Source organism: Sodiomyces alkalinus (assembly GCF_003711515.1).
Source record: "Sodiomyces alkalinus F11 unplaced genomic scaffold SODALscaffold_22, whole genome shotgun sequence".
Taxonomy (NCBI): Eukaryota; Fungi; Ascomycota; class Sordariomycetes; order Glomerellales; family Plectosphaerellaceae; genus Sodiomyces; species Sodiomyces alkalinus.
In genome coordinates, this window is record NW_021167100.1 from 50,506 (window position 1) to 69,971 (window position 19,466).

Consider the following 19,466-nt stretch of genomic DNA (forward strand, 5'->3'; position numbering starts at 1 on the left):
ACCACCACACTCTCCTTCTGGCGCTGGACACTGGACGGCAGCAAGGATTTTCGGACGCCAAAACCAACACCGCTTTCTGCCTCCTCGTCTGCCTACCTACGGTTAAGATGTACCGGTAGGGGAGGACGGGAGGCAAGAAAGGGGTAACGATACATCAAAAGTAAAAGCATCGCCATCTCCTGTGACCAGTGCCACTATCAACTACCACCACCGCCACCGCCACCGCCGAAGGTCAAGTCCACGTTCCAGAGGGAACCCCACACCACGCTCCTCTTGGACTGACGACTCTCAACGCTAGCCTCGCTCCTCTCACGATGCAGTCGTGCCGGCTGCTGATGCGGCTGCGCGGGGTGCTGCTTACAGGGGTTGCAGAGAGAATAAAAAAAAAGAAAAAAGAATCAGCGAAACCTCAGGGTCCCAACAAGGTGTCCATATCGTTCCGTACCTCGCTGATGCTGCTAGCCGCCGGTTTGGAGGCGGACGAGCCCTCGTCGGGCGCAGCAGTTGGTTGTCGGGCCGATCCACCACCTAGTTTCTGCGGAGAGCTGGCGTTGGTCATCCCCTCCGTGCCGTCGCCCGGGGGCCCCGTCGTCGTAATAAGCACAGGGCTGTCCTGTGCCGGCGGGCTCGTCCCCAGCGGCGTCTCCGAAGCCGCCGCCCGGATCGAGTTGGTCTCGCTAGCGACCGCATTGCCCTTGAGCAGCCCCGCGCCCGAGAACGGCAACGCCTTCTTCGAGTTGGAGCTGCTGCGCCGGCTCTCCAGGCTCTTGGTGAGCACCTTGCTGACGCCCTCGATGCTGTGCACGCTCGTGCGCTTGTCCCTCCCCCCCGCGCCGCCGCCGTGCCCGTGCGCGTGCAGGTGCATGTCCGCCCGCGCCTCGACGTTATTAGCCGCGGTCGTGGACTTGCCCAGCCCGGGCGTCGACGGCGCGCCGGCCTTATCCTCGTGCGCGTCGATCATGTACCACCGCAGGCCGTCCGACAGCTGGAACGGGTTGTCGTCCTCCTCGCCGTTGGCCGACGACGCCGCGTCCGGGTCGGGCGCCTGCTGCTGCTGCTGCTTATGCAGAGTCTTCGAGAGATCCACCACCCGCTCTTCGATCCGCGTGATGCGCGCCACCAGCCATTCCCGAGACCGGAGGCGGTGCCCGTCTTGTTCGCGGAGGAAATAGTGCGGGAACCCGACGTTGAAGGCCGCCCATGCCCCCGACGCCTGGTTACGCGTCGGGAGGAACAGGGCGAGATCTCCTTCCTTGAAATGCTTGTACGCGATCTTCTCGTGCGCCTCCTTCTGCAGCGTCCGGGCCTTCTCGCGGTACGCCCGCGCATCCCGCTGCAGCTTCCGCGCCAGGTGTTCGACGTCTTTCACGCGCCGATACACCGTCTCCGACACCAGATCCATGTCGAAGCTGCCCAGCTGGCTCACAAAGGCTTCGTATTTCTCCGTTTCGTCTTCCTCCTCGGTGCTATTCGTCCAGTACAGGAGCTCCAGATCCGCGCTATCGGCAAGGGCACGGCTGCCCAGAGTGACGGACCGACGAACCGACGATGACTGGTTCGGATCGAACGAATCGTTCCCATGTTGTGTCTGGCTCATGGAACCCCGCTCCGATCGAGGGACCTTCTGAATCGTCATGGAGGAGCCCTCGCGAGAAATTGCAAATCCGAGACGCTCCAGCAGCCGGCACAAACGGTCATTCTGTGCATAGAGCCGCTGTGTCAGGTCTTTCGCCCGTTCGGTGCGGGCGTCCAAGCGACCCGTCAGATCCGTCACTCTCCCTTGTGACTTGTGCAGCTTCTCGTTGGAGAGCCGGAGTTCCTCCGAGAGGCTGCCGACCTGAGATTGCTTCAACGCCAGTTCCTCACTCATCGCCGTCACTCGTCGCTCCTCTTCGTCGAGGCGCTTCCGCATGCTCTCCGAGCCCGTCTCCCCGTCGGAAAGCCGAGCCCGCAGCTGACTCAACTGGCTCCGACCGTCCTCTCTGTCCTTCTCCAGGGCGGCAACCCTGGCCTTCTCTTCCGAAAGGCTCTCGCGAAGTCGCCGAGCAGAATCCTCCTCGGCCGTCAGACGTTCCTGCGTCTCTGCCAACTCCGACTTCAGGGACTGGACATGCTCCTGTGACCGGTCATAGTCCGACTTCAGTGCCGACATGTCGTTCTCCGTGATTCTCAGCCTGGAGACAACCTCGGCAGCACGAGAGGCGAGGACGTCGATCAAGTCAGCAGCATCAGCGGGCGCATCGGTACCGTCGTCCGAACACAGCTGGTCATGAAGGTCCCGAAGCGCTCCGAGCTGGGTCTTGCTGGCATCCTGTGCGGCAAGAAGATCGCTCGAGAGAGCCTTGTTCTCTTCCGTGATGGTTTCCACGCTCCTCTCAAGAGCCCCGTTGCGCTCGCGCTGTAGTCGCATCTCGTTCCGAAGGAACTCGACCTGTCCCTGTGACTTGAGCGTCTCGTCCTGCTTCTCCTTGCGGAGCCTGTGAATCTCATGCTCCAGAGCCGCCACCCTCTGGTCGTAAGTGGCCTTTTCGTGCTCCCTCGATTCGCCTAGGTGCTCCATCTCATCTTCGTTGTCTTCGATGCGGGCCTTGAGGAGCTTGATCTCCGCTTCAAGGGATTTGCGCTCCTCCGTGAATTCCCGCTTCAAGGCTTCCATGTTGCCGAGGAGGTCCTTCTTGGTAGAATTGACCTCCTCCATCCGGCCCTTCATGTCGTCGTGCTGCGTGGTACGAGCGCCGAGCTCTTTCTCGAGGGCTGCCGAGCGTTCCTTCTCCGCGCCCAGTTCGTTTTCGAGCTGCCGTATCCTTTGCTGATGAAACTCGATCCCGGTCGAAGAGAAGCGGCGGTCGTCCGAGTTCGCCACCGTAGGCGACTGGAGCGAGTACGTCGAATCATTCCGCTCGTGGCCAAACAGTGATCCCAGGCTGGGGCGGCTGGTCTGGCTCCTATGAAGTAGATCCTCCAGCCTGCGAACCCGGCTCTCGGCCGTCTTTACTTTGTTCTCGAGCTTGGATTTGTCATCTTGCAGACTTCGGAGAAGTTCATCGTCGCCGCGAATCATGAGGCCGCTGCGTCCCAGGGCCGCCTCGTGTATGCTGCCGTTCTTGAAAGCCTTGAGGCGCTTTGATTGTTGTTTCGTCGGGCCCTTTAGCTCTTGCGCCAGTTTGGACACCTCCTCGACGATGGCGGCCTCGGCGGCCTTCTGTCGGAGATGGTCCAAGAACTCCTCCAGGTCGACCTTGCTCATGTTTGGCCACTCCTCTTCTTCGCCAAGGAGGTTGACCTCCAACCCCAGGATGCTCGTGCCCGACTCTTCGGGACCGTATGTGCTGCCGACCATCTTGTGCCATCTTCTTCGCCTCTTGGCCTCCTCGTCCTGGAAGAGCGCCATCTCGTTGGCCAGTGTGGACGAATCGGTCTTGATCTTCTCGGCCCACTCTCTTCGGCGTATCGCTTCCGAGACGAACGAGGCGTACATGTACGGCAGCTGATGGATCAGGCGCAGATAATCAAACGTGGCCATGTCCTCCTCAGACTGGTTCAAGATGTTCATCTGGCTCTTGACGTTGCTGTGCAGGGATGTGATGCCGGTGATGCTGCGCATGCACCGCACGCTATCGGCCGCTATGGCGTTCCGAGCTTCGGTTGCGTAGTGTACCATGTCGTCCATCTCCTGGGCGCGCCGCTTCAGGGTCGGAAGCAGGCGCTCCGTCTGGTTTTGGGCCGCCTTGGACGCCTGGGAGAGATCACGCTGCCTGTTGGTGTACTCCTGCACCATCTGGGCATCCGTATGGATCTTCTTCGCTACGGCTTCGATGTCTTGGAGGAGCTGGTCGGCTTCGCCGCTATGTGTCAGGGCGGAGCGGCTCACAAGACCGTCGAATTCGGAAATAAGCTGTTCCAGACCACGATACATCGTGTTCGCCGCCTTGTCCAGGCTCTGGACCTTTTCGCCGAATTTCCTTTCCGACGTCGCCGCGAGCGACCCGGCTTTCTTGGCCGTGTCCAGCTCAAGGAGGTCGTCCAAAGTCGCCTGCTTCCTCTTGATATCCTTCCCTGTCATGAACTTGACCATCGCGGCTGAGATCGGCACAGACCGGGCGACGGAGAGGCACTTCTCCCAATTGGCCGCCAGCCGTACATGCTCTTCCAGAGCGGGCGCGGCCCACTTCTTCAACTCGGCGTACTTCGGCTCGATCTGTTTCACGCTATGTTCCAGATTCACGACAGCTGCATCGAGGCACTTGATCATGACGTCCATTTCGCCATATCGTTCTCGGGCAGCGGTTGCGAGTCGCGCACAGTCGTCCGCAATGCCCAAGGCCCATGCCCTACGTTCGAGACAGAGCTTCTGCCATGACGACATATCATGGGTATCATCGATGTAGTCCGGCGCCTTGGGAACAGCATATCGTTTGGGGTTCGGCAACTCGGGGACGGAGGGTGTCTTGGGATCGGAGGGGTCTGCTTGTGTTAGATTTCGGTCGTAGATGTATATCTCGGCCTAGAGTGTGATAAGAGAAAACATCGTCAGAAATGTTCTCCCGTCGTCGTGGTTCAGCGAGGCCTGTTACCTCTTCGCGTATCGTCTGTAATTTGACGCCCTTTCCGTGGGGAGTAAGGGCTACGAGATGTGGTAACGGGATCGATGTTTGCTTGGAGACCGAAGCCTTGAACTCGTCAATGCTGCAGCATTGTTAGTTGGTCATTTTAGCATAGCATATAGCGTGAGGGGCATGTGCTGGCGTACGAAGAGAACCGGGTGGTGTCGACCTGCAGGCGCTGGCCCGTGTGGGCGATCAACACCTGAGTCGCCATCCCAAGACATTTCCCGGCAACAAACTCGGTATCCGGTATAGGGTAGAGGTTGACTGGCCCGTCGGTCTTCTTGGACCACGCAATTCCCTTCCACCTTTTATTTTATCAAAGGCCACCCGGGGGGGATTTCGCTTCTGAGCTCCCAGGTAAGTAAGACGAGCGAGCACAACACGGATGCTTCGGTGCTGCTGTAATGGTAATGGGAAACAATGCTATTTGTTTCCACTCTCACTCAGCAGATCGTCTGGAAGGACAGAGCAGAAACTACTCCGTAGAAGGATTCGGGAAATGATGTTGGAGGTTGAGGCGCTCGAGGCTTTCGTCTTGACAACGCAGTGACCATTCTGTGGCTGGCTGTCGCACGAGGCGTCCAATCCGATGGTCTTTGTCCAGCCTGGCCTTGAGGACCCTAAGGTACAACGTAACTACTGATGACCCCAGCCAATGTGACTGTGAACATCCCGCGTGACCCCGAGTAGGTACTTCGTAATTACTGGACGATCCAATACAAGCCACATGTGGCTTGACACTCCCAGCCTCCCAGCATCACTAGGTACCTTAGCCATCTTCGTACTATGTACCGTACCTATCAGCCATCGCGAACTGGGAGAATGAAGCCGGAACGACGCGTTTTCGGGAAGAGTACCTTAATCATAGCAGTTACTATTTTTGAAGCCTTCTTGTTGTCACTAGGTATCATTTGATATCTAACATGTAAATATATCTCGATGGACCATTCAACAGTAGCCGAAACCAGTGTGTCGGCAGGGAAACCAGCCCCCCTAACACTCTCCCGGGATGAGGAGCGTATCCTCGAAGCGTACGATCACCTACGCCAACTAGAAATCCGGATCGCCCTGCTGAAAGCACAGCAGAAATGGGTGCCAAGTGAGCAATCTGAAGGGCGTTACTCATACTTCCGGGACGTTTTAAACTGACGCGGTTGGATACGAATTAGATCCGTCTATACCAGACACGGAGGAAACCCTTACAACAGCGAAAGAAGAGGCATCCAAAGCCAGGGCGTCATGGCTCCTCCGGAACAACACGACGGATAGTGTCATGATGGCCAACCCAATACTCAAAGCAGTGCACAATAGCACACAAATCACGCCAATAGAAAGGTACGTTTGTCTGCACATCTTGGCTTGCCTTCACTACCAGCCCTCCTCTGGCCTGCCGAGAAAGCCAGAGAGAAAAGGAAAAGGAAGAGGAAGAGGAAAGGGAAGGGAGACGACGCATTTAACAATCCTTATCACCAGCGACCTCCTCCCTCACATCCGCGACCGCGACGCCGCATCTTCAACCTTCGCCAAAAATTCCGCCGAGCTCCGCAACACCCTCGACGCCCTCACGACCACCGAAAGTCACACCCTGCGCGCCAGCCGCCGCAACGTTGAACTAGCCAAAGACCTTTTCGAGCTTGCCGAAGAAGCGGAACGGCGCAAAAAGGGCGACGCGGGTGACGACCCGGAGCTACAGAGCCGGCTCGAGACGCTCCGTGCCGCGGTCAAGGAGAGCCGGCAGAAGTGGAGGGTGATGAAGGGAACCGCGAGCGCTGTGGTCGTCGGTAGCGGCGTGGACTGGGTGCGGGATGAGGCACTGAGGCAGATAGTACTAGATCCAGAAAACGACAATGAGGATCTATAAAGTGGGAGTGAGTCACATTATGAGCGCAAAGGATGGTCAAGTCCTCACTTCAAGTGTGGAATGTGCCCATTCGAGCCCAAACTTGGTCTCGGTAGGGACTTGAAATCTCTTATTGGTATCGTCAGTTAGTTGGCTTTTTCCAGTCCCTCCTACTTTCCGAGACTTGGAGCCATTGCATAGACTGGAAGTCACCCCGTCCGAGAGAACCAGACAGACCCTTCCTGACGACCCGACTTGAGAAAATCGGATCTTCGAAGCTCGCGATTGCGAGATGCTGCACGGATCATTATGACTAATAACACGTGATCCTTGAGTTATCGCGTTGGTGGTCTGATTGCGAGACGAATCAAAGCCATGCAATCAATCCTCGAGACAGTAGGCCAAGAGGCCAAAAAGCTTCTTACACATGCCAAATCGCTTTCTCTACGGGTAGCAACCCATGTCTGAAATTGTTGGTTGACTTCGCTGGTCATATAAAACGTATAAACGACGGCGTAATGTTAACCGCACCATACAAACGTTGCTGTAACCATGGTAATACAAGTACAAAGTACGTACGAACGTACGAGGTACCTTAGTATATCGAAAAGATACCAGTATTGAGTGGAAGAGGGAGGCACATCAACACGAGCAAAGGTGGGAGGGCCAAACCTCCCCCAAAATTCAGGTGGTCCCCATCACCAGGTGCACAGTAAGAAGAATTACGGTGTACCTCGAAAACAAAACCGACGTGGGGCAACTGAGGCAAGGGGACAGTTTGGGTCTCACTATTCAGCACTGTCTTAGCAACCAGGCTGATTGGGTGTCTTGTTGTATTGATGGCCAAAAAAAAAAGCGAGAGGCGGACCAGTAAAAGGGAGGGTACGGCGTATATGCGAACGCAAAAGGTGGCAGCGCCTCAGAGTAAAGAGGAAACAATGAAGGACGAGTTTAGGAGCAGGCTAAAAACAGACACAGTAAAAAGAAGATAATGAAACTAAGATGGAAAAAAATATGAAGAAAAAAAAAAGAATAGGTACCTAGGCTAGACATATATACGTACGGTACCTGTCTTCTGGCCTTACATTCCCCGTGCTGGGATAAAGACCTGGGTTTTGTTTGTGGAAGTTTTCGCACTTATTCTGGCAAGGTACTCTATATTCTGTATATAGACCGAGGTCGAACCAGCGTTTGGATGGTGCAATGCGCAGGTCCGTCAAGTCTGGGGCGCCCTCGACGTCCACATTCACCAAGTCAGTGGTACATAGCCTTCTTTCATTATCCGGTGTGCAAAATTCGCTAACAATGTACAGAGTACTTTCTATATAATAAAAGTGCTCACCTGCAGCCGTCACAGGAAGCAACAACCACCAAGTAGGAATTCGCACCCGGAGATCAGGAAGTATTCTGTCTAGCATTTCTCACTTATTAGGATAAAAGAGGGCGATTATATCCGTCATCAAGCGAACAATACCCAACTTTATAATAACCCGGCTTCCTAGAGGATAATATTCTAGCCGATAAACTATACTCCGTATATCAACGTCACTACGGCAAGTAAAAGGATCTATAAGATACCGCCCTAGTATATACGGAGCACCTAAAATAAGAGTCTTAGTACCTACCTATACATTCCGTGTATACGAGTGAGGAGGAGATTGGAGAGAATGGAAGTACACTGTACGATGTAAATTGCATATACACAAAGTCAGCAGTCCTCCGATTCTGGGACTGTAAGGAAATGCATCCGAAATTTTACGAGAATACCTGGTACTTCGCGCAAAGTACCAGTACATAGTAGCTTTGTATGATGATACATGGGTGTCATACGTGGATAAGGTACCCAAACGAGTTAGGCGTACGTTATTAGTAGACTTTCAGCTAAATCCACTCTGCACACACACACACACACACACACACTGTTGCGGGACAAGGCCCTCTTTGGAGGCGAGTTGACCCCCATGTCTATTGTACCTTCACTACTCGTATGTCGTCGCTGGATGTTTGTCCCGAATCCAGTCACTCGACCTGTCGAAGGGTACGGACAAGGTGGAGACATATTCTTGCCGGGGTACAAAACCGTAAACACCAAGCACACGCACTCCACGCTGTGACTATTGCAGAGTTATGTAAATACTTCGTGAAAGCAGGTCTTGCTATCTGTGACGTTGTACTATGTATTCGTACGGAGTACCTTATGTCAATATGAGTGACGCTTATGATAGGACAGCCACTCGGGGAGGTTCGACCGTTTGACATAACGAGCCCCCCCCCCCCGGGGCTCGAAGCGCGTTTTTGGCGAGGGATCCGTCCGTAGGTCTTCGAGGTGCCTACTCCCTATTGGTGACGCTATATATTGCAAGAGCGAGGCCAGAATGTAGGTCGGATCTACGAAGCACACACTTTGTCGTAGGTTAAATGGAGATAGTCACGTGTAGCCGGTGTGCTTGTATGTATACGGTACGGAGTTACACACCTCTATATGGCTTAATACCTAAGGTAGGTTAGCGGGTATACATTATAATTGTCGTAGGAGGAGTATGTTTGTTGGTGGGTGGATACACGCTGATGCAACACGCAAGGAATGCTACGGTGACGTATTAAATTAAGCTGACACTGTGTCTGTATGATTAGGGGCGAGACTAACTCGGAACACGGAACAACGCGTACGAAGTACTATGTACCTTAACCTAGAAGGGCCACTTCCCGGTGTCCTGCAATTCCGCAATTCTAGCGACCAGTCATTACCTCTCCGGGCAATACAATAGGAATCGGTGCTTATTAGTGCCACCCTCTCTAATAACTGTCGAGGTCGACGACCTTAGTACCTTAGACGCTTTATAGTGGCATTATGGAAGGGAAAAGATGGAAGTCAGCTCCATGACACTAGCATACTTAGTTGCTGTGCAATGAAACAAGCAAAATGAGGATTCCTAATGTGCATAGCGTTATATTAGGCTAATACTGAAGCAATAATGTCAAGATAAGATGTGGAAGAAGGTGGACGATATATTTAGGTTGGTAGTGGTGATGACTGTTGACTGTTGTTACCGTTGATTCTGCGGTTGGAAGTACTAGGACGGGGTACAAATACAGCAGAGGTACTCCGTACCGGATACTACTACATTCGCGCTTTAGTGCTACCTACCTTAGGTACTAGAAAGTAATAAACTGCTGGACCTCTTTGTGGTGGGGAGCCCACCTGGGTCAATAACATTACTGGTATGGGCAGTACTTGTATGCAAATAACTAGTACCTCAACTGCTCACAGTACACCACTCCTCCCAGAGGTACTTGAGGTATCTACCTTAGGTATTCGTACACAGCTCGTAGTACTCTACCTAGTGGGGAGGTAGGGACAATAACAAATGGGGAGGGGGAGGGAAAGAAGGCAGGCCCGGACTATGGCTAGTACGAATACAGTATTAGGAGTGGAAGTAGGGGGAGGGGAAGGAGGAAAGGCAAAGGAGGGAAGGGACGCGTGCGTACCCCCTTTACCTTGCCTGTTGTTGCCGCCCAGCTTGTTGTAGCTGGATCACCCCCAAGCCCCCGCCTAGTAAAAACGCAGGCACCTCGCCTCCCCCCTCTCTCACTCTCTTCTCTGCTCTCTCTCTCTCCCACCAAAAATCCTCATGCAAATCCCAACCGCCATACAAATCCACGCCTACATTTTGTGAGTACTTCCACCTCCGCTGCGATCCACCGCAAAAACAAAGTCACCTTCACCACATTCTGCGACCACCACCCTTTTTTTCTTTTTTTCCGTTTTCCTCGCTTTGGCTGTTGTCGCCTCGCAACAGTGAAAAGTCAGTTACCGTGCACTCATCGCCCTGTCACTTCAATCCATGCCCGCCCGTGTTTGGCTCCGTGGCGACTATTTTGGACTTCACCAGCCATCCTCGCTATTGTCTCTTCGAATCCCAGCACCAGCAGCATCGCGCATCTTTTCTCCAGAGCTCCAAAGCTAACAAGAGCTTGACGCGTCCAGATTCGCACCACACCACATCTTTTTTCTACCCTCAAAAACCTCATAAAGGTATGTAGCAACATTTGCGATGTTTTATTTCGAGCTTCAAACACGCTTTGCGACGCGTTGTCGTCCGCAATTGTGTTCGCGATGGGGCGTGACTCGCCTATAACACGCTGGAACTGGGGACGATGCGCTTTATGCGCCGCCGTCCGATGCAAGCTGGCTACGCACGCAGTTTTCCAAAGACGACACTAGGGGATCTCACCACTGCTCTTCTCAAGCTCAAGCGCCACGGCACAGTTCAATCGGCCAATGTCCCTTGCACACACAGACACACCGACACACACACACACACACACACACTTGCCCCATGGCACCTACGCGATCACCTTCAATTGCGTATTGCACTCTTATAGAGCCGTTCGCTGACACTCCGTCTGATTAGCACCGCCAAGATGCCCAAGGCTGCGACCAAGCGAGGCACCGTTCAGAAGAAGCGGGCCAAGAAGGGTGAGTCGCCATCTTCCCCGCATCCCCGGGTTACAACGCCGTGAATTGCTCAATCCATAACCCATGGCGAGCTGGCGTGGACGACCTCTTGTTTTTTTTGCGCGTCCACTGGCCGGTATAAGACGCTCTTAAGCTAACGAAGTATCCTACCAGACCCCAATGCCCCCAAGCGTGGTCTGTCCGCATATATGTTCTTCGCCAACGAGCAGCGTGAGAACGTACGCGAGGAGAACCCCGGCATCAGCTTTGGTATGTCGCCTCTGCCCCTGTCTTTCTCCATCCGCGCCTGTTTTTTCCGAGGAGTCTGGCACATCAAGTCGAAGCTAACCAACCTCCCTCTCCAGGCCAAGTTGGCAAGCTACTCGGTGAGAGATGGAAGGCCCTGAACGAGAAGCAGAGGGCTCCGTACGAAGCCAAGGCGGCTGCCGACAAGAAGCGCTACGAAGATGAGAAGCAGGCATACAACGTAAGCCCGTTCCCATCCGACCGACCTTATGGTCCGATGCTGAAGCTAATATACTAGTCGTGAAGGCCGAGGCCGAAGAGGAGTCCTCGTAGGGAGGTAACAGCAAGACATACGAAAAAGACGTGAAGACCGAGCCCGAGGACGACAATGTCCTTGGCAGCGGGGCGCGGATGCTCACGCCCTAGAACCTTGTCTTCACGCACCACGGGAAGACGGTCTCCGGCCCCTCCCACCACATAACGCACTTCGGTTCGGCAAGGCATATCGCCCTGGCGTTCTCTCTTTTCTATCTATCTCCTCTGTACTATTGGTCTTGGCGCGGATGTATGATGGTAAATGGGAAACGGGTCGCTGGCTGGGCGATTTCTTTCCCTCCTTTTTTTTGATTGGGTTGGGCAGGGAAGGGAACGGATCGGTTGTTGATGGCTAACGAGCATGCAAATACCCGAACGCCAAGGGTAGCAAGCCATCATATCTGACTACGGACATGATGAGGCACCTCTATCTGTAGCTACGAAGTCTATTGACTTGGAATTAACGAATGTATAAGTATTCGATGACACGTTGCCGTCTTTGAACCTTGATATCTGATACCCATGTTTCAACCGATCTGGATGATCACTTGCGGGAGTGGCTGCAGCCTTCAGGTCGCCCTTACGGCAAGGGTTCGCATCATAGAGTCTCTTCAATCAGACCAGGTGCGGCGTGATCAGATCTGGCCCGGTTGGAATTCCACCGTCGTCGTCGGGGCCTCCACCTCAGGCCAGTCATCGCATTCGTAACTGTCCAGCACAGCAGTTCTTTCAATAGGAGTCTCAACTCCATTTCAAGATGCGAAAACAGCTTTTCCAGAGATTACTCAGTATAGCTCCTCCCATCATCCCAACTTGTCAACGAACATCCTCTCAAGGCCAGCGGCGGGCTCCGGAATGGTTCTAAATCCCGACTAGGTTCCCTTTTTCGATGTCCGGTAAAAGATGAAGAAAAAAATTCCACAAGACCTACGAAATTCTATGGCAAAAGAGACAGGATATAACAATAAGTACCTTGGTAAATTGTGAATGAGACGACCCTTCAGGTACCGGAGTATTACAGTATCGGAGGTTTCGGTCCGGTTGACTTCCTATTCGTTGGGAATGGCTTATGTGAGTGGGCTTCTGCCTCCCGAGGTGCAGAGCAGGGGTAATGCATGGAAAGAGGTCAGTCGGAGTGTCCGGAGTCTTCAGGGGTCACAAGGGACCAACGTCAACGAAGAACGAAGCAGTTGCAGAGTGTGTTTACAGGTGTATTCAAGAAGTCTGTCTAGATGGATTGAATCCCGGTGAAATGCATGGAAAAATCAAAAATCTATGGAATTATGGCCGACTCCAGTGAGTCTCAGTCTAACAGGGTGCCCAGAGCGCGTCGAAGGCTACGAGCCGACTTTGTGCATCTAAGGACCACCGGGGGTGTGAGGAGCGGTATCGAGCCACCTGTCGCCGATAGAGCGAACGTACTGGCGGCCATAGACGCAGTAGTAGTAGCCGCGGCGGTTTTGGCTGTTGGGAGACCAGATGATGATATTGTTTGAACTGGCGGCCCAGTTACCGGAGCAGACGCTGAAAATTCCGTTCCGAACGGTGTAGGCAGTGGTGCCCTGGTTCTTCCACACGGCGAAGAAATCGTTGGCGTTGCCGTTGCAGACATAGCTGTTACCAGTCTCGGCGGTCTTAACAACAGAGAAACCACCGTTAATCCACTCAACACCGGCATTGGCTTGCCAGCCAATAGAGAACGACCTAGAAGTAGTATGGTAGGTAGAGCAACCGACATGGCTAGGGCATTGCATGGGTTCCTAGATGTCGTAATGTTAGTAAAGTTTCCGAGATAGGCGAAAGGCGAAAGACGAAAGACGAAAGACGAAAGACGCAAGGCAAAAGCCGGCTATAAAGGAGAAAACTTACACCAAGCTGGATATGCCAAGGGTTCTGGTGGGGGTTTCCGTTACCGACACGGCGAACCTCCGCGTACACTGCGCAGCCACGTTGGCGCTTCTCGAGACCTCCGTGCAGGTTCTCGCGCTTGACAATTTCGTCGATCTCGGTCTGGTTGAGCTCCGGGATCTCGAACTCGGTGGGCACCCCGGCCTCGACCTTGCCCTCGAAGACGTCCATGCTCTCGGACACCTCGAGGGGGCCGTCGGGGAAGCACTCCCTGAGGCTGCGCTTGTTCAGAGACCGCAGGCCCAGGTTCTGGGGGACGGAAACGACGCAGTTGATGGCCAGTTCGGTCTCGCTGGCGATGCGGCCGCAGTCGAGGGCGTTGGCAGCATCACCGCCGCCAATGGTATAGGAGGTAGCGCCGACAGTGAGGTCACCGCCACCGTGTTCGCTGTTAACGTTGAAGACGATAGGGTGGTCCGCGAAGGGTCCCGAGGAGAGGGAATCCGAGCAGGACTTGGCGAGGACCTCGGTCTGGTCGCTGTTCCAGACGGTGATGGCGGCTTGGGCGGCGACTTTGCTGAGTTCCAGGGTGATGTGGACCTCCTGGGACTCCTCAGCGCGGATGACGGGGTTGGCAAAGACGACAGGCGTCAGAGCCAGGAAAACCTCGTTGATTCTCATTGCGAAGGTTGGATGGGCGGCTTCTCGTTGGAAATTGAAGAGGGTAGAATGCTCTGAGATGTGATTGTCCGGCTGAGAGAAGGTGAGAGGCCTGGGGATCAGAAAATTATCCAGATGTTGAGACAGAGCCGTACTTATACGTTTTTCTTGTCCCTCTTCTGGGAGCTCACGATCCCATGTCGAAGCTCGGACGGGGAATCTTTGCCCCTGGTCGAAGCGTAGTCGGAGGAAGCTGGCCAGGCGACGATGCCCGACCTCGAAGCGTACCATCCGCGGAGTTCTGGCTCTTCGCTTCCAATCCATCGCAGCCAAGGAGGCTGGAGCTGTCGGCATCAAGTCCGGTAGGCTCAGGTAGGCTCAGGGTAGGCTCCTCCATCTGCGTTCTTGCCGCGATTCAATTCAAGTGTAAGCACTAGTATTAGACTAGATTCGAGAGGGGCGTTTCTTTCCACAGATGTCCCGCGAAGCGATGAGCGCATGCCATCTCATTACCGGAGATAATTGTGTTGACGGGATAGCCGCCATAACATGCTCATCATGGGCATAGTGAAAACATGACAAAGCTAGTTACAAATTGGGATTTTCAAGCTCCTACGGCACTTGCCATGCTAGAGGTCCATGGACGGGATCCAATTAGGTATGTACCCCGTCCGGACGTAGGGATACCCCCAGGGCCATTTCCAGATGCAGCCTCGAAGGAGCAGTAGTTCCAGACGAGGCATGAGACAATGCTGGGCTCTACATTGTACAGCCGAATGATTCCTTCCCCCGACCTTGATGTCTTGTATTATAAACCCACACTCAAGGAGTGACAGCATCGTCGCTCAATTACCTATGCCTCTAGGAATGACACGTTTGAAGAGTTCTCCCGCGAGTGGTCCAGTTGCGGAGAGCCGATGCCCCTTTAGTGCAAGCATAATTAAGAAGTGTACTAATATCCAAGTTCTACCTACTACCATCGGCCCGTTCCTGATAGGGCTGAGCACCGTTTGTCCATGAAGTGAGAGGGCGAAGTATTTAAAAATAGATTACATGCTTCGGGTGTCGGCTTAAGCAACACGTAAACTACCGCATGCCGCAGGGGACACTGTGACAACTCCTAAATATAGGGATGGCGTATGACTAAGGTACGTAGACGCCGATGGTAGCGTTCCAGGTTAGTATCGCATAGACACGCAATCATATAAACGGGTCTTCCAAATGGGTCCGTTTGGTCGGGTTCAGGGTCCATCCGCCAAATAATTACCCCTGGTTATTATAACTTAACTGTACCTACATGTACCTTACCTATATCGCCCGCCCTAGACAACGTACGAAACATAAGTACGGAGTAAATAACCGAGATCCGCCCCTTGGGGACTTTGCAAGATTCAGGGACCAGGGTCCATACGGGGTTCAACGGGGGTTGACCTCGTACCGTTGAGAATCCTTTCGTGTCGCCCAGTCCATTTGACGTCCAGGCCCTGGGTATGATGTAATTACGAAGTAAACCCACCCCACTCTAAGATATGCGGAACCGACGATTGCGATCACTGCCTGACGTATTCCCTAGCAGTATTTTGGAGCTAGATAGGCGGCATACTGGACGGCAGGTGCCGCGAACGGGATGCTTAAGGTATCCATTCCTTCGGGATCGTGGTCCTGTTCTGGCGTTATGAGATGAGACAACCGCGGCGCTAATCACAGCGCTAGTCAGGCGTACCTATGAGGGAGGATGCGTGGGTGTATTCCATAGTGGTCGGGCGATAATTACCATATAGAGGAAATAGGTAACAGAGTCCTTTTGCACGGTATCCGTATCGTGCTCGCTTTCCTCGGCTCCTGTTTCACGCACGGGCAAAAAGGAATGGTTCTTATCGGTTGAGGGTCTTGTCGAATTCGTACCTATATTGTTAGCGGATTCTAAAGTAAGTATGGAGTAGGTAGATACTCTACTCCGAACCGAAGTCCCAAACGCTCACTTATGATTTGTCCCGTATCCCGTGCCTGGAAGTAGCCTAAACAGATTTGAATTGGTCCTCGAGATGGTTGGATCTCTCTCCTTGGTTACACATGTCAATAGCTCTCTTCTCGTTCGCTTCGGATATCAGTATTGAATTTCTGTCTGTCTTCATCATGGCGCTTCCGGTGACTCTAGGCTGGGCCGTCCAGCTCCAGCTACAATAAAACAGAAGAGAAAAAAAAAAGTCGCCGTGGCTGCAGAATGATTTTAAAGTCATGTCAACTCGACGCACTTGGAGAGCCTTAGCTGCTATGACATTTCTAGTCCGATCATTACCGAGAGCCGAATGTAAATTTTGCATACCTTGGAAAGTCGAGGGTCAGTTTTCGCAACGGAAAGCAGCGACGCCTTGAGAACCCCAGCGCTTTCGTGTGTATGAGTTGAAATAACCCGTATTACTGTTGAGCGTCTAAAACTACACTGACGCTTAAGTTAACATAAGAGGTAGCCGGTCTGGGGCCAGACACAAATTCATACCTTGTAAATACTTCGTATTACAGACGAAACTTGGACGTGATACCGAGCATTCAGGACGTATCCCCCGATTTTGGCCTTACAGCATAAACCAACTCCCAGCACAACTCGAACGCTCGATGTACAGCTAGCTAATAGTTGTGGGCTCTGTGATGATGGATGTGATGATGTAATATTCGGGAAGTCTGTCTGTGTCCAGCCACTATGTACTATGTGGCGTGTACCGCCACACAAGTTCTGATTCACTACGGCAATGCATAAGAGACACTCGGACAGTATCTTGGTGTTAACAATTTCTCTTCTCGGACCTCGGACTTTCCCCGCTCGTCTTCCAAACAACCCGTCGCTTGTTATCACCATAGCCTTGCAACTCATCGTCCACACATGATCACCTGGGGATTCAAGTTCCTGCGCCACTCATGCAGCTGCCAATCACCATCCACGTTGCGCCATCCGTTACGCCGTTGCGCCGTCGAGCCGTCGGGCTGCAATCTTGCATGCGGTGGGTATATTCAGCATGCCCGGGCCTATGGGGTTGGTCATGCCTCATGCCTCATGAATACCTGCAGTCGTGGCAGTCTCTGGATAGCCAGTCCACGCGACCTAGACGACCCAGACGATCCCCGACGACCTCTCGTATTGAGCCACGCATCCAAACGCACCGTTTCTTGTTACCCGCACAACAACTCATGTGTGCTACCTTACCCGTGCTCCTCGTGTGTTGTGTCGTGGATAGGTCAAGTATCCGTCCGCACATTCATCTCTCGCCCAAGGAAACGCAAACCTGATGCTGTGTTACCCTGGCCTTTGGTTCTGAGCGAAATCTTTTGAGACGGGCCAACCAAAATATAGGCGATTTTCGGACTTCTCTCAGAAGCTATCTACTGTGACACCCCGCTTGAGGACGAGAAAATTCTCACCACTTTTCATTCACCACCGTCATTTCGTCAAACATTACACAACAACACCGACACCGGCTTACCCTGGCGAAAAGAATTCAATTAAAAAATCTTAATAAAAGAAGGGAAAAAAAAGAAGAACAGAAAAAAAAGAAGAAACGAAAGGCTGCAGACTTTGTTCGGCCACAAGACCCAGTCCTCCTCCCATTCTCAAGACCCCCGTTATTGCAACCACGCCGGACTCGTCCTTTTGCCCTTCGACATCCGTCAGATGCGTCGTACTCGCTCCCAGTTCCTCTTTCCACGTGCAGAAGTTCTTGACATCAAACTCGGACCTTGACGCCATTGCGATCAGTCTCCCAACGCAACATTGAACGAACTACCAACTGGCCAGCACCATCGCAGCCTCTCGAAACGTGGGTGGTGGATTGTAGGCTTCGGTTGCGAAAAGAAAAGGAAGGAACAAAGACAAAAAGAAGAAGGTGGCTCCGGCTCCGTTCGACCAACAGAGCCTCCTCCACAACATATTGCGCCGAGTCGACCGACCTTGACGCCGCCGCCGCATCTTAACTTGTGGGGGACCCGGCATGCCTTCAATGCCCGCTCCTAGGTACGCGGTGATGTCCCTTTGATCCCTAACGAAGAACCGCCGTTCCGGCCCCGCCCGTTCCGCCCGTTCCGCCCGTTACATGTACCATGCCTTTCCTCGAAATGGTGTACACCGGCAAGGTTGACGGCCACCTCCTTCGGGGCTGTTGTATCGAAGCCGACCGTGCCGACATCGTCTCCCTCTACCTCGAGGGTCTCCGCAATGCCCTCCCGGATCACTTCCATGCCCACATGACCGCCCTCATCGAGGAGATCCATTCCTCCTCCCGCGCCCTGCGAGACTTGGCCGATCAATCGCAGGCCCACCTCAGCCGCGTGCCCATGATGCTGAACTACCTCAACATCGTGCTGCCCTGTCTGTCCAGGACGCTTCACGACATCACGGCTTATTACGAGGACAAGACCGTCTCCAAGGAGATCCGCTGGCGTAGAATGTACAACAAAATGAAGGATGAGGTGGGAGGGCTGCCCCTCCCGCAGCGCTTCTTGATATATAACCACTTCCTCGGCATGCTCAAGTTGCTTCTCACCAGGTTCGTCAAAGCCTGTGCCGCCGCCACAAGGCTTGAATCCATCGGCTAACCAATGACAATGCCAAAAAAAAACCAGGTCGCCCAACTTTGACCTCAACGCTCTTGACTCGCTTCGGTCGCGGATTATGCAGTTGCGGGAAGCCAGAGGGATATGTGAGTACTACCCGGGTCACTCGTCCTGGCCACGTCGACTGACACTGACTCTGCCGGCATGCAGGCCCGCCTTCAGCCCAGGTTGGCCCGGTCATTCCTCCGGAGATGATGGCCGTGATCGGTCCCGTGGACACAGATCCTGTAAGGAAGCCGGCAACCCCCACCGCTATCCAGATTCACTTGCTAACCCCTTTTACCTTGCCCCCCCCCCTCGCGGTTTAGAATGCCCATTGGGCTGAGCAGATCTTCTCGCTCCCCCTCCCTTCGCGAACGGCCCTCAAACATATCAAGCCGTCCACATCTTGGGGTCCTCACCAACCCTTGGGTACTCCTCTGAATACCCCCAAGGAGTCGCAGATCCTCTTCAGACGGTGCGAACCAGGGCAATCTCAACCAAATACGCAACGCAACGCTCGGTCCACACACACTAACGCTTGCTTTCACTGACCATAGGCCTTTCGATGACGATCGCCTTTCTCTCGTGGTCTATCTCAATCTCGCCAACCAATGCGCCTTTCTCCTTATCCGCACCTTCCATATGAACACGCCATGGTTTTCCCTGAGAGGGGCCCACGAGCTCTGCATTCATCGCGAGGGCAGCGCGCTTCAGCTCCGCCGTTGGAGCCAGACCGCACAATGTTCCAAACCATGGGCGTCACTCTACTTTCAGACGTGGGAAGGCATGTTCACAGCCCACAGCCCACAGGGGGGTTCTGAGCTCTGCCCTTCTCGCTTGGCTCTCTACGTGAACCACGAATAGTCGCTAACATACCTGCTACCAGAGATGGTCCTCTTCCACA

At 53.7% G+C, this 19,466-nt stretch overlaps 7 protein-coding genes across 7 annotated transcripts; 4 read left to right on the forward strand and 3 right to left on the reverse strand.

The window, feature by feature from the left end:
* Positions 1–409: 409 nt before the first annotated feature.
* On the reverse strand, positions 410–4,818 carry SODALDRAFT_286560 (hypothetical protein; the record flags this gene model as incomplete). The annotated part of the gene is made up of 3 exons (XM_028608544.1): positions 410–4,504; positions 4,575–4,686; positions 4,751–4,818. 3 exons carry the CDS (start codon positions 4,816–4,818, stop codon positions 410–412), a joined length of 4,275 nt encoding a protein of 1,424 aa, XP_028462257.1.
* A 602-nt stretch (positions 4,819–5,420) lies between these two features.
* SODALDRAFT_302622 (hypothetical protein) lies at positions 5,421–6,695 on the forward strand. Its single transcript, XM_028608929.1, has 2 exons — positions 5,421–5,706; positions 5,777–6,695. The coding sequence occupies exons 1-2, from the start codon at positions 5,547–5,549 to the stop codon at positions 6,466–6,468; spliced, it is 852 nt and encodes a 283-aa protein (XP_028462258.1). The 5' UTR covers positions 5,421–5,546; the 3' UTR covers positions 6,469–6,695.
* A 133-nt stretch (positions 6,696–6,828) lies between these two features.
* SODALDRAFT_364514 (hypothetical protein) lies at positions 6,829–7,865 on the reverse strand (the record flags this gene model as incomplete). The annotated part of the gene is made up of 7 exons (XM_028614648.1): positions 6,829–6,891; positions 6,979–6,991; positions 7,063–7,119; positions 7,209–7,365; positions 7,511–7,555; positions 7,622–7,669; positions 7,790–7,865. The coding sequence occupies 7 exons, from the start codon at positions 7,863–7,865 to the stop codon at positions 6,829–6,831; spliced, it is 459 nt and encodes a 152-aa protein (XP_028462259.1).
* Positions 7,866–10,872: 3,007 nt separating this feature from the next.
* Positions 10,873–11,485, forward strand: SODALDRAFT_339018 (HMG box-containing protein; the record flags this gene model as incomplete). The annotated part of the gene is made up of 4 exons (XM_028612823.1): positions 10,873–10,927; positions 11,081–11,176; positions 11,272–11,393; positions 11,459–11,485. The coding sequence occupies 4 exons, from the start codon at positions 10,873–10,875 to the stop codon at positions 11,483–11,485; spliced, it is 300 nt and encodes a 99-aa protein (XP_028462260.1).
* Positions 11,486–12,825: 1,340 nt separating this feature from the next.
* SODALDRAFT_286539 (hypothetical protein) lies at positions 12,826–13,996 on the reverse strand (the record flags this gene model as incomplete). The annotated part of the gene is made up of 2 exons (XM_028608541.1): positions 12,826–13,227; positions 13,337–13,996. The coding sequence occupies 2 exons, from the start codon at positions 13,994–13,996 to the stop codon at positions 12,826–12,828; spliced, it is 1,062 nt and encodes a 353-aa protein (XP_028462261.1).
* A 2,817-nt stretch (positions 13,997–16,813) lies between these two features.
* SODALDRAFT_130482 (hypothetical protein) lies at positions 16,814–17,393 on the forward strand. Its single transcript, XM_028606695.1, has one exon. It carries the CDS (start codon positions 16,857–16,859, stop codon positions 17,301–17,303), a length of 447 nt encoding a protein of 148 aa, XP_028462262.1. The 5' UTR covers positions 16,814–16,856; the 3' UTR covers positions 17,304–17,393.
* Positions 17,394–17,892: 499 nt separating this feature from the next.
* SODALDRAFT_130507 (hypothetical protein) lies at positions 17,893–19,466 on the forward strand. The gene is made up of 6 exons (XM_028606696.1): positions 17,893–18,513; positions 18,590–18,666; positions 18,731–18,807; positions 18,889–18,973; positions 19,120–19,346; positions 19,449–19,466. Exons 1-5 carry the CDS (start codon positions 18,068–18,070, stop codon positions 19,206–19,208), a joined length of 774 nt encoding a protein of 257 aa, XP_028462263.1. The 5' UTR covers positions 17,893–18,067; the 3' UTR covers positions 19,209–19,346; positions 19,449–19,466.

What these genes read in the sequence shown, in the direction of transcription:
- SODALDRAFT_130507 (XM_028606696.1), top strand. Translation starts at nt 18,068, where the DNA reads ATGCCTTTCCTCGAAATGGTGTACACCGGCAAGGTTGACGGCCACCTC. An exon ending in GTCCCGTGGACACAGATCCT is followed by an intron (nt 18,808 to 18,888) that starts GTAAGGAAGCCG and finishes CTCGCGGTTTAG; the next exon opens with AATGCCCATTGGGCTGAGCA. An exon ending in CAAGCCGTCCACATCTTGGG is followed by an intron (nt 18,974 to 19,119) that starts GTCCTCACCAAC and finishes CACTGACCATAG; the next exon opens with GCCTTTCGATGACGATCGCC.
- SODALDRAFT_130482 (XM_028606695.1), top strand. Translation starts at nt 16,857, where the DNA reads ATGATCACCTGGGGATTCAAGTTCCTGCGCCACTCATGCAGCTGCCAA.
- SODALDRAFT_302622 (XM_028608929.1), top strand. Translation starts at nt 5,547, where the DNA reads ATGGACCATTCAACAGTAGCCGAAACCAGTGTGTCGGCAGGGAAACCA. An exon ending in ACAGCAGAAATGGGTGCCAA is followed by an intron (nt 5,707 to 5,776) that starts GTGAGCAATCTG and finishes GATACGAATTAG; the next exon opens with ATCCGTCTATACCAGACACG.